Source organism: Rhododendron vialii, chromosome 5a (genome assembly GCF_030253575.1).
Source record: "Rhododendron vialii isolate Sample 1 chromosome 5a, ASM3025357v1".
Lineage (NCBI taxonomy): Eukaryota > Viridiplantae > Streptophyta > Magnoliopsida > Ericales > Ericaceae > Rhododendron > Rhododendron vialii.
Window position 1 is genome coordinate 16070707 of NC_080561.1, and position 12902 is coordinate 16083608.

Here is a 12902-nt window from a genome sequence, read left to right on the forward strand (position 1 = left end):
AGAGAGAGAGAGAGAGATGAGGCCAAGTAGATTGGGAGCGCACATGTGTACGTTGTACAAATATATAAATAGAGAGAGAGAGAGAGAGTTCCTGGATCCTGGAACACTCTTTTTCAGTTCCTCATTGTCCAGGATAGAACTCATTGCGTATGCACGAGAGAGAGGGAGGGAGGTTCCTGGTCGTCCAGGATAGAACTCATTGCATATGCCCTTGTTTGTTGCAACTTGTTTTCTGATGGCAGCTTCATCTGTTTTACTGCTGATTCACTTGAAGTAACTCCAGTTTCTTCGCTTCTTTGGCAGTCCAAGATGGTTACTAAAACAAGAAGTACCCAAGATTGTTAGATCAATCACGAGGCAGTTACGTGAGAAATCTATTAAGACAAAGGTTGGAATGTGAACACACTATGGACATGGTACTTCTGATGTCCAATTTTGTATTTTTACACAATTTTGCACGCCTTCGTTGTCTGCAGGTGGGTGCTTTTTCAGTTCTGAAAGAACTTGTTGTTGTCTTGCCTGATTGCCTGGCAGATCACATTGGATCACTCATTCCTGGAATTGAAAAGGCATTGTGTGTGAGTAAAATCTTGTGTTAGAAGAAATAGTAATAACTCGTGTGAAGTCTTTCTTCTGTGTATTTCCTTTGTGTGTGCTAATGCTATGGGTTTCACCATTCTCTTTTTACTGTTATCTTTATCAGGATAAATCTGCGACATCAAATTTGAAGATTGAGGCTCTTGTATTTACAAGGCTAGTGTTAGCTTCCCATTCACCTTCTGTTTTTCACCCTTATATTAAGGTAATAGTTGCTCACTTTTCATTGTAGTATCTTAAGGAAGGATACGTGCATTTATGTAAGTGCTTCTGCCTTCATGTTTGTGGTCTGTGGAATTGTGGGTGTGGCCCATGTGAGTAGGCCATTTTCTGTAATTCTGAAAGGTTATCAATAATCTTCTTTCATTCTTTAGGTTGGAAAACGTGTTCTCTGAATAAAATGAGTTATTTGGTGCTTTTTATTTATTTATTTATTTTATTTATTATTATTATTATTATTATTTTTTTTGGGGGGGGGGGGGGGGGGGGGGGGGGGTGGGTCTTTATCTTGTGCTATTCTAAATTACTAGTTGTGTTTGGTCTATGACCAGCTAGACATGTTTTACAAAGCATCTTCCACCTGTACAGTATCCTGCTTGAGACATTATCTTCTACACTATATAGCAAAGAGGGAGTCATGTGTATCTCCTAGATGTCATTTGAAATGACTATATCACCATTTGGTTCTGAGTACTACAAATTAATATAGAATTATGGCCTATGGGAACCACAAATTTAATGTCCGGTAAATCAAATCTTATACGCTTTTTTTAGTTTATTGAACTTGGAGAATTGCTTGGTGAACGTGACATATCTGTGTGTGAAGTTGTTGGTCTGGAGTTTTGAATAATCTTGGGACAATTATTTATAGGTTTACCTTAGAAGAATATTTCTTTGATTGGTTTGAGGGAAGAATAAGTGAAGAACAATGTCTTGGACTCTTTTGGGTGAAATACAGTTGGATTTTACTTCTTGAGATGGAGAATTTGAAGTCCTCATGAACTCTGCATGTATAATCCCACTTTGTCTTGTGTTTTTAGGTGCAAGTGATTTATTTGCTTACCCAGTAAATTCTTGGGTGAATAAAGCCCCCCTTAAAAGACCACACTCCCATTGGATAACACAAGGAAATACGTAGAAAGTTATGTCGAAAAGAAATTGGAATATCCTAGAAATGAATACAATTTTCCCTGAAAATGTTTCCAAAAAATTATATTACAAATTCTATATCTGTATAGCCAAATATATGAAGACCTGGAGGTTACCAAATATCCCCTTGGCAGGTCATCTTCCAATTATAATACCCACCATAAATATTATTTTTACCTCTTGTATCCAGTGCTTTGATTTGGCTTGATCTTCTTTAGTTTTCAGTATTCATATGGAATATCTTCATCTATTCTCCATTTTCTGTAATGATTATTTATAACTTGATGTTTCCAGGCTCTTTCTTCTCCTGTTTTATCTGCTGTTGGTGAGCGCTATTACAAAGTTACAGCTGAGGCATTAAGAGTGTGTGGAGAACTTGTTCGCGTCATACGGCCAAATATTGAGGTGAGTTGCTTCTTTTCTTACATTGAGATGCTACCTGAGAATTTTCCAACATGCTAATGATTTTGTTGCCCAGGGTTACGGTTTTGATTTCAAGCCCTATGTTCATCCCATATATAATGCCATCATGTCGCGCTTGACGAATCAAGATCAAGATCAGGTTAATGGAGTTGCGAATAGAAAGTTAGTACCTTCTCCATTTGGACTTTCTTACAATGTGTCTCTTACAGGAGGTTAAGGAGTGTGCAATTTCTTGCATGGGACTTGTGGTTTCAGCATTTGGTGATAACCTGAAAGTGGAACTACCGACATGCCTTCCTGTTCTAGTTGATCGGATGGGTAATGAAATTACCCGACTTACGGCTGTGAAGGTTGGTCTGAAAGGTCTTACTTAGGAGTCTCAGTTCTTGGGAATGATTTTTTCTAGTCGACCCTAAAATTAGTCTTTTTGTTGCTATGCTAGAAGTTGGCTGCTTATATCTTGTTCTTATTTGTTTCATGCTGTGATGTTTATACATCTTGTTTTTGCAATTTAGTAAAAACTAAGGAATAGAAAGGGGATCAAGGAGGCCAGATGTCCTCCAACAAGCAAAGAAAATTAAGATGAAAAACGACGATGCAAGAGACAAACAACTTTCCAATCCTTGCAATCATAAACAAAGGAACCCCCTTAAAGGGAGGTGAGAACAAAAGTGGAAATAAAATAACTGACGACACTTTTCCTTTACTCCCGAATTTCAAGTCATGCAAGTCATGAAAGGAAAGCAACCATTTTCTGAGACTTATTTTTCGGTTAGTGGAGTCTAGTTGTTTGTCAAATCCAAACTTTCTCTGATCATGAACTTATTCAATCTTATCTTCGAATTCTTGCTTTCCTTTCCGTCCCAATAACCCGAAGCACGTCACAAATAAAGCTATTTTAAGGGAGCCTTTTTTGTGTGCCAAAACATCTTTAGTTAACAACTAGCATATGGATACACGAAGCTGGAACAACCCAGTCAACATCAGCCTACTAAAACAAACAGTGCCATGAACAAACATGGGATTAATATGAATCATAGTCAAATATGTTGTTTCCTACCGAATTTTGCCCTTCGTCTGCATAAATAAGCTAGTAAAATTCAGTTGGATGAAAAAGTTTTGTTGCTTTCTGGTTTTTGAAGTTTCACCTCCGGATATCATGCTTCCGCGGTTGCCTTCTTAGGGGGCGTTCCAGTTTCTCAAAAAAGAACTTTTAGAAAAAGGAAGGTAATTTCAAGCTCAAAAATCATGTGTTTACGCAAATAGTTTTCCTACCAATATGAATCTTGTTTGATAGATCTCATTGAGATCTTTTAAACGGTGCTTTTAAACGGTGCAAAAAAATTGAAATATTATTTTTCATTTTCGTTATATTTGAATTTGAAATTACCTTCTTTTTGAAAAAGAAGGTTTAGAAAGAAAGCGGAACGGGGCCTTATTCACTTCCGGTAGTCTACAACGTTGTTGATAACAGCTGAATCTCTTCTTGATAAAAGCTGAACCTTGTCTTTTTCTTCAGAATTTGATGACAAAACCCCTTCCCATTGTGATATTTGCATATTAGTTTGTAAAAAGGTACCAAATAAGATTTTCCCTACTTGTTTATGCAGAACCTGTGTTTTGTGCTTATCTTATTGGGCGCGAACTTTTTATGTTGGGTACTTAATGTGGGTGCATTATGGATTTATTGCTGAAAGACTGCTAAACCCAGATGTTTGCTTCCAGGCTTTTGCTGTTATTGCTGCTTCTCCACTGCGGATTGACCTATCATGTGTTCTTGAGCATGTTATTACTGAGTTAACTGCCTTCTTGCGGAAAGTATGTGTGACTATTAGTCTCCAATTGTTGGTTGAGAAAGTTATTCTCTGTCTTATTTCATATTAGTGGACCGTTCTTCTAAATTGGCGTGTCTTGTCAAGAACAGGCAAATCGAGCATTGAGACAGGCAACGTTGGGGACTCTGAATTCTCTAATTGTTGCTTATGGTGATAAAATTGGTTCAGTTGCCTATGAAGTCATTATTGTGGAGCTTTCAACTTTGATAAGGTTTTTCTTACTGGCGTTTTTCTTCTAATTTTCCTATTCTACTGACTTCTTCAGTGTCCTATTGTTGGCATCTCCTTGCATAGTTTGCTATCTGATCTTAAGAGTTACATTGTCTTTCTGAAATACGTTCTTAGCGCCATCTCTATGCTAATACATCATATGCATATCAGTGATTCAGACTTGCACATGACAGCGCTGTCCCTAGAACTTTGCTGCACCTTGATGGCTGACAGGAGGTCAATCCCAAATGTCGGTTCGACTGTTAGAAATAAAGTTCTTCCCCAAGCATTAATATTAATAAGAAGCTCACTGCTTCAAGGGCAAGCTCTTTCGGTATTACTTTTGCCTTAATTTGGAATTTGATTTGTCAATGTTGTTTGCTACTTTGCTTTATATGCAACCTCTTCTTTTTTTTCTTTTTCATGGCACTGCAGGCTCTACAAAACTTTTTTGCTGCTTTGGTTTATTCGGCAAACACAAGTTTTGATAAATTGCTAGACTCTCTTCTTTCAACTGCTAAACCATCCCCCCAGTCTGGAGGTGTTGCAAAACAGGCATTATTTTCTATAGCTCAATGTGTAGCTGTTCTTTGCCTTGCTGCTGGGGATCAGAAATGTTCAGCCACAGTGAAAATGCTCACAGACATCCTAAAAGACGATAGCGCTGCCAATTCGGTGAGGTTTTCACTTTCATTGCTTTTTGGACTGCATAAGCTGTTTCTCATTGCTTCAATGGGTATACAGGACTCCTATACACTACTGAGACATCAATTTGAAACTACATGCTTGGGAATTATTGACGTAGACTGGCTCATATTCATTATATGTCAAATGTGGCTTTTCTATTCTAGGTGTAGTAAGAGTCATATGTAACGGAAATTAGTACTCCCTCTTTTCCATTTTATTAAGTGTCCATGTTTCTATTTTGGGATGTCCCAAAATAAGTGTTCCACTTCCAAAAATAACTATCAAAATATGCCAAACTTCCAATTTTACCCTTAAAAAGCTCTCTTTCCGTCTCAATTGGTTTGACCACTATTGATATTTGTGTCATTTTTAGACTGACTACACATTTAAATTTATAATATTTTTCATGATTTTAAAAACTTTGTACAGCAAAGCTAATTGAGATCTATCAAATAAGATCTATATTACATATTTGTTGAGATCCACATTGAGAGAGAGAAACAATTTAAATACATTTAATTAACTTCACAATGTTGAAGGTTAATTTTGGAAAATTAGAGTAATAATTTTTAACCCTTAAAAAGCTTGATTTCCCATAGAGGACACTTAAAATAGGATGGAGGGAGTATTCAATTTCAGTTGAGCTATTTCATCAATAAGGATAAATAAACCGTAAATCATTTAAAACATATTTTGATCAATTGATAAATCATCATTGCAGTACATTTTCTGACAAAGATTCGTGTAATTGTAGTGCCTAATTGTTAAGGGATCAATATGTCTTAGTTCTTTTATTATCCTTGTATTCCAAGTACTTTTTCCCCTAGCTTGTGGTGCATTTCCTTTGAGTGATGGACATGTGTGTCCAGTAAATCCGAAGCGTGTTCAGTTCTAAATAATTAGAAATTAACAGCACTAGCGAGAAAGAAAAGACACATGGCAATCTCTGATCGTTTGCGAATGGTATGGATATGAAATACCAATCCACTCACTGGAAAGCCAAAAACAGAAAATGACGTGGCATCTCCAATTAATTTTCTTCATTTTTAAGCAGGGACATGGTTGCAGACACGCTCGTCTTAAGTTAAAATGCGCGGGGGTACATGGCCGGGTCACCTTTAAATGTTAAAATTTTGACACTTACAGAATATGAAGGCAACAGTTGAAAAAACAATTTAAACCAGGGATTTGCTTGTATAGGGCCTTTTTGTATTGTGGCCTCTTTTTGTATATGGGTGGCATTCCCTTTGTTAAATATAATTATTTAATTATCAAAAAAAAGAGAGGTAATAATTGCAAACTATATAACCACTAACCAGTTTAGGCTGTTTCCGGATACGACATTCATATGAAAAAAAAACTAAATGTGCTATACGATTTAAATAATATTTCTGTTGTATTGGTATGTGTGTAACCATTTTTGTAGAACTGTCGTGTCCCGTATTGCACCCGTCTCTATATCTTTCTGTCCTTAGCAAACCGCTTTTTCTTTCTGCATTTTGCCCCTATATTCTGAACACGTGGGACTATTTTTTAAACCCTTCTAATTACAGTCGGTAAGTCATAAGACTCATAATGTTGTTAGGATCTGTATGTTCTTATAATTCTTCATGACTTTCATGAGAAATGGATCCTTCGGTTCTGCTCATTTGTCTTATGCTCTAGGATTTGGCAAAAAGATTTCACCTCAATTTTTTTAGGTTCTTGTTGTCAAACAGCATTGGCGTTGATAGTCTTCAATTAGCTATGCGTCATCTCAGGTGTCCTTGTTCTTGTATCTTGATTATTTGACATATAGCATCTTCAGGCATTGGAATGAAAAATGCATTTGGATTTATAGACCTCATTTTACGGTCAAGCATATTTCTTTCCAAATGCTTTATATGGCGTCACCTAGTATTTATATGCCAAGGAACGTGGTATTAGTTACTTTCTCGTTATTCTTAGTATCTTGCCATCTTAGCTACTTTCTTCCTAATAGTGTTCCTTGTGACTCATCATTGGATTCAGTCTAAGCAACACCTTTCTTTGCTATGCTTGGGAGAGATTGGGAGAAGGAAAGATCTAAGTTCACATGCAAATATTGAGAACATTGTTATCGAGTCCTTCCAATCACCTTTTGAAGAGATCAAGTCTGCTGCATCTTATGCTCTTGGAAATATTGCTGTTGGTAATCTGTCAAAGTATTTACCGTTTATTTTGGACCAAATTGATAACCAGCAAAAGAAGCAATATCTACTCCTTCATTCTTTGAAAGAGGTCTGTTCATTCAATATTAAGATTACTACAGAGTTCTATCTTTAATATCTGATTCAGTAGCTTCATCTCCCTCTCATGAGACACATCCACATTCTTGCAGGTTATAGTGAGGCAGTCTGTGGATAAAGCAGAGTTTCAGGTTTCAAGTGTTGAGAAGATTCTTAATTTGCTTTTCAACCACTGTGAAAGTGAGGAAGAGGGCGTCCGCAATGTGGTAGCTGAGTGTCTGGGTAAAATTGCCCTTATTGAACCTGCAAAACTTGTTCCTGCGCTGAAGGTATTGTGTACAGTTGACTTTGTGACTTTTGCATACTGACTCTTGTCAATTTCATTGTCGAGGACCTCAGGGTTATGATTCTTTGTTTATATTCTTGCAGGAACGTACGACCAATCAGGCTGCATTCACTAGAGCAACAGTTGTCATTGCTGTAAAATATTCAATGGTTGAGCGGCCAGAGAAGATAGACGAGATAATATACCCTGAGATCTCATCTTTTCTGATGCTTATTAAGGATCATGATCGGGTAATTTTTGTATTACTAAGAAATGTTTTCCTGAAATTGTAACCTCTGCTTTATCTTACTATTCTTTCTATAACTTTTTGGTACTGTACTTCACCTAGACTTGTGTTTTGTGAGTGAAACTATGTACAAAACTATTCTAAGTATTACCTTCTTTTTGGATTCTTCCTCCCGCTCAACTCAAAATGCGAATACAGTGTATGGCACTCTTTCGTCTGTGCTCATTACTCTTTGTATTGTTGCTCATTGGATCCCTCACAATTCACCTGCTTTCAGCTGGCTCAAGTTCTCACATTCTTTCTTCACCATTGGATCCAGAATAAGAATCAGAATCAAATCCTTGGTTGATTCACTATCTCTGCCTCTCTCTCTCTTCAATGCTCACTACTCTCTCTATGCCTCTAGTTCTCTCTCTCTCTCCTTCTCACTGTTGGTTTGAATTAGGAATGTGGGGTGAAGAACCATAATCAGATTCTAATCTTTATTTGATTCTCTACAAGATTTTTGGATGATTCTGATTTTGATATGATTATGATTCCTCACCCAACCCCCCCCCCCCCCTCACACACACACACACGATCTCACATGTAGGAGTTTGGGGAGAAAATTCTCTCTTTAATGCTCACTAGTCACTACTCTCTCTGTGCCTCCCTCTCTCTCTCTCTCTCTCTCTCTCTCTCTCTCTCTCTCTCTCTCTCTCTCTCTCACTGTTGGTTTGAATTACGCATGTGGGGGGAAAACCATAATCTACAAGATTTTTGGATGATTCTGATTCCTCCCCCTCTCTCTCTCGCCCTCACAAAACCCAGTCTCTCACACGCGCACGCACACACGATCTCACATGTAGGAGTTTGGGGAGAAAATCTTGGAAAGATTCTGATTCTGATTTATGAAGATTTTCTAAGGATTCTCTGTGAGGGTATCACCCAGTGGTTGGGGAAGAAGGAACTACGCCAGATTTGGGCCAACTGATTTTAGCAAAGAAACCCTTTGCAAAGGACAAAAAATCAAGAAACTAAGAAGGAGAAAAGGACAGGAAAATGTTGAAAAGTACGAAAACCCACTAAAGTAAATTTTAAAAACGTGCTACAGTACATGAACAGTACTTGTGGGACACCACCCAAAAGCTGCGTAACGACCAAAATGCCCCCTTCAATCCTCCCCCACGAACAATCACTAAAGGAAGACCTAAGGGGGCATTTTCGGAGAACCAACCCAAAAAGGCTGGTCGTCACTTACATGCCAAAACAAGGCCAATTCTCCTTCAGACAAGCAAGCATGGATATAGATCATTTGGGAGGCCCTCCATATAGTGCTATTTTGAGTAGTAAAGTTGGTTACGTGGATACAATGGGGTGGTTTGGTGTTTGTAATATTGCCGTGGATTCTTTTATATGTATTATTATTGCTATGCTATGAGATAGTTATCATTTTGTTTCACTGTTTGGTTTTTTATTGGTTGTTCAGCATGTTAGACGTGCAGCGGTCCTGGCTTTAAGTACTGCAGCTCACAATAAGCCAAACCTCATTAAGGGTCTGCTTCCTGAATTATTGCCACTTCTTTATGATCAGACCATTGTCAAGGTAACTTTAGCCTTTGAAGCCGCGTTTCTGAGCAGTTGACTTTCCTTTGATGCATGTATAGTGTATTCTCTAATAATCAAATTTCTCTTACATAAAATGCTTGAATGAGTTGCGATTTGATGCATGTCAATTGTACTTTAATGTTTTGGTGCTTCATATTTTGGTGGTGTTATTGTTGCATATTTATGTTACTGTAGTAGTAAAAGATTTTGCAACTCATTGATGACTCATGATAGAAGACATCAACCTACTTACTAATCGTTGTAAACTTGATCACCATGGCAATTGTTATTTGGGAGTGAGAGGGAGGGAGTGTAGGAAGTTCTCTCCCGCCAAACACATTGTTGAGAGTCTAGGAAGCACCTTGGGAAAAAAAGTAGAAGGGAAAAAGTATAGCCAATGCCTCAAGGTAAGTCCTACATCATCAAGAATCAGGAGTTCAACCTTATCGAGAATCAGGAACACTGTTCTGCTGAAATCAAGGCAACACAATTCAGCTGAAAACAGCCAGTTTCGACTACCAAATCGTGTAACCAAGCTGTCATCGACTTTGATCGAAAGAAGTTTTTGCTTGCTTCTCCCTTTCCATCTTGTAGTGGTTAAGTGGCCCCTGGAGAGTTGAATTACACCAAGAGGCTGAGATTTGGTGTTTATTGATTTTATTCTTTCAATTTCTATCTTTTTAGTCTTTTCCCTGGTTATTTTTTTCTCTGGTCATTTTTTCTCTGGTTAGTGGTCACATAATTCTGTATGCGTTTCCGTTGCAGCAAGAATTGATAAGAACTGTTGATCTTGGTCCTTTCAAGCATATAGTGGACGATGGGCTTGAGCTGAGGAAAGCAGCTTTTGAATGTGTGGACACATTGTTGGACGGTTGTCTCGATCAAGTGAACCCTTCAACTTTCATTGTTCCCTTCCTCAAATCCGGTCTGGATGGTGAGTTGCTTGGTCTATTATCATTTCCACGCTCCTAGTTTGGAATAATGTTTGAAATCCACTTATATCCTTATATGGAGCAAGTCGCTTTCTCCTCTTTGGCTCTGAGAATTGGCCATTGACATCAATCCCCCCTTCTCTCTCTCTGTGTGTGTGCACATGTGTGCGCGCGGGCTCTTAGGCATGTCTCTCTCTCTCTCTCTCTCTCTCTCTCTCTCTCTCTCTCTCTCTCTCTCTCTCTCTATATATATATATATATATATATATATATATATAATATTCCTCCCCTCAATCTGTGCACATAGTTTTTTCCCATCTTCATGGAAGTTGCCTGCTTTTGTGTTGGCTTCTTAGTCTCTACAAGCTGACAAGTGGAATGTGTGAAATTACTTCACTTTTGATGTTGGTTTTGGAAGAATAATTGCTTGGAGATTTTGTAAGCAACATTCCTTTGGGACTAAATGTAGATTTTGGTTTCTTCAGATCATTATGATGTTAAAATGCCTTGCCATTTGATCCTTTCAAAACTTGCGGATAAATGTCCCTCGGCTGTATTGGCAGGTTAGTTTATCATTAGTTTTACTTCTGTTTTGGTCCATATCTGCAACACGTGCTTCTCATACCAAATTGGTTTATCCAGTATTAGACTCGTTGGTGGATCCTCTCCAGAAAACTATAAATTTTAGGCCAAAGCAAGATGCTGTTAAGCAAGAAGTGGATCGTAATGAAGACATGATTCGGAGTGCTCTTCGAGCAATTGCATCCCTCAATCGGATAAGGTGAGGCTTTTACTTTCATGTAAATTTTGCAAATTGAATTGCAAGTGATCCTCTTCTCCTTAATTTGCAAACAGGCATTGGTGAGTAGTATAAAGTTAGCATATACCCTTATTTTGATAAATTGCTAGTGATCCTCTTCTCCTTGATGTGGACAAACTGGCGTTGGTGACTGATTGGTATCTCAATCTTGATGTCATTGACTCAAGTCCCATTGTTGTTTTGATTACCAAAAAGATGGGGCTTATGCGAGCAATTATTATATAACAATCACCTCTATTGAGCAATGTATGTCTACCAAACATGTTTCTTCTGTTGTCTTTGTGGAAAAAAAAGTGAAAAGACGTTCCCCCTTTGTTTAAGTTAAAGCAAAATTACATTAGCGAAACAGGTATTGGGGGGCCGCTGTTTCAGTGGTAATCTGAGAGCAGCCACTTTGTGCATATTGCCAAAGGTTAGGTCTGTCTCCAATCTTCCCCCACCCATACCCCCAATGATTGGAGACTACAAGGGTTCTGTTGTTGTTGTAGTAGTAATTTTTTCCTTCTAATAATTTTAACTGTAAATAGAATCATGTTTGACAATTATTAGTTTTCCTAAAACAATGGTTACGTTCTCATTTCTCTGGTCGAGCCTTGACATCTGCGTCCCTGTACTCACACTGAACCCACATCCTCCCCAATCTTTTGGTTGATGTTTTGTTATTTCTGTTCATTCATTAGTTGTTTCGATTTTGCAGTGGAGGAGATTGCAGTCTTAAGTTCAAGAACCTCATGAGCGAAATAGCAAAATCTCAAACGTTGTGGGAGAAGTACTGTTCCATCCGAAACGAGTGATAACTGTGTTTGATCTTGGCTCTTCTCAAATGCCTTGTAACGAAAGAAAAAAGGGGGTGTTACCCAAAGATAGAAAGGTTAAACTAGTCAGAAAAGGGTTATAGTCATCCACAAAAGTGGCAGTGAATCGAAAATGCGGCTTGAAGGGGGTAATACATTAGGGAATAGTCTACGTGGATTCTTAAGAGTGGTCTTTTCCCATTGTATAGGGTTACATCCGAAACTTTTTCACCCTCACTGTGTCCGTAAATCTATTTTTGTGGACTCATGCCACTATCCTTCCTGCTGTGGTTTTTTGTCACTCTTCTTTCGCCAGTCAATGTGTTACTTTGGATTTAGATGCAGCATATTGGTTCTGATTCTTGAGTACTTAATACTCAAATGTGGTGTTGTGACATTTAACTCTTCACACTTGCTCTTTTGATGCTTTTGAGTTATAATGTGCTCGTTTCACCCTAAGTTGGCTAATTGGTACCTCAACTGGTAATCTATCTGTTTCTCCATTGGTTTTTTGTTGATTTACTTTTTTTTACTTAAGAAAACAGAAACGTATATTGATAACTCAACAAATACGAAGGACACAGGTCTAGCAAGTTCAAGAAAACAAGAACAAAGCACAAACGAAGCCCAACTTGGTGTCTAAACCCGCAAATCTACTAATCTTGGTGGTTGGATAAATCGTGATCTGCATCAAGTCCTAGCTTGTCTGCTAATAACTTCTTGTGTCCGAGTCTTTTCTCTTCTGCAATGAAATGAAGCATGAGAATCCGATAAATGGGAAAGTAATGTATTTTGGCCGAATCACGTAAACTCTTTTGTGTCCCTCATTTGAGTTCTTTTTATCGTCATTTATTTGTTGTCGGTGTGAATTATTCATTTTCGAATCTCTGCTTTGGTTTGCTTCCGCTAAATTCCCAACAAATTGGTATCAGAGTCCAGCTCGATTTCTTTGGGTGTTTTTTCTTTCTTTGAGATTTGAGTGTCCAATAATTCACTGTGAAGGTAGCTATCAACTCTCAGTTCTCAATTGAGAAGTTTGACAGAAATGATAGATTTACTGTTTGGCAATTAAGGGTAAAGGATATCCTT

At 37.9% G+C, this 12902-nt stretch overlaps 1 protein-coding gene across 1 annotated transcript in view; it reads left to right on the plus strand.

Annotated features, from left to right (window-relative positions):
- The window catches only part of LOC131326275 (cullin-associated NEDD8-dissociated protein 1), a 31128-nt gene extending 18918 nt beyond the window's left edge, over window positions 1–12210 (plus strand). Inside the window, exons 12-29 of the mRNA XM_058358998.1 lie at window positions 304–388; window positions 477–578; window positions 704–802; window positions 2041–2151; window positions 2225–2308; window positions 2379–2519; window positions 3895–3987; window positions 4094–4215; window positions 4386–4548; window positions 4650–4889; window positions 6912–7160; window positions 7261–7437; window positions 7538–7684; window positions 9149–9265; window positions 10033–10201; window positions 10685–10762; window positions 10842–10980; window positions 11717–12210. Coding sequence (XP_058214981.1) covers window positions 304–388; window positions 477–578; window positions 704–802; window positions 2041–2151; window positions 2225–2308; window positions 2379–2519; window positions 3895–3987; window positions 4094–4215; window positions 4386–4548; window positions 4650–4889; window positions 6912–7160; window positions 7261–7437; window positions 7538–7684; window positions 9149–9265; window positions 10033–10201; window positions 10685–10762; window positions 10842–10980; window positions 11717–11813 — 2413 coding nt within the window. The 3' untranslated portion in view covers window positions 11814–12210. The remainder of the gene's footprint in view (window positions 1–303; window positions 389–476; window positions 579–703; window positions 803–2040; window positions 2152–2224; window positions 2309–2378; window positions 2520–3894; window positions 3988–4093; window positions 4216–4385; window positions 4549–4649; window positions 4890–6911; window positions 7161–7260; window positions 7438–7537; window positions 7685–9148; window positions 9266–10032; window positions 10202–10684; window positions 10763–10841; window positions 10981–11716) is intronic.
- Window positions 12211–12902: the final 692 nt, after the last annotated feature.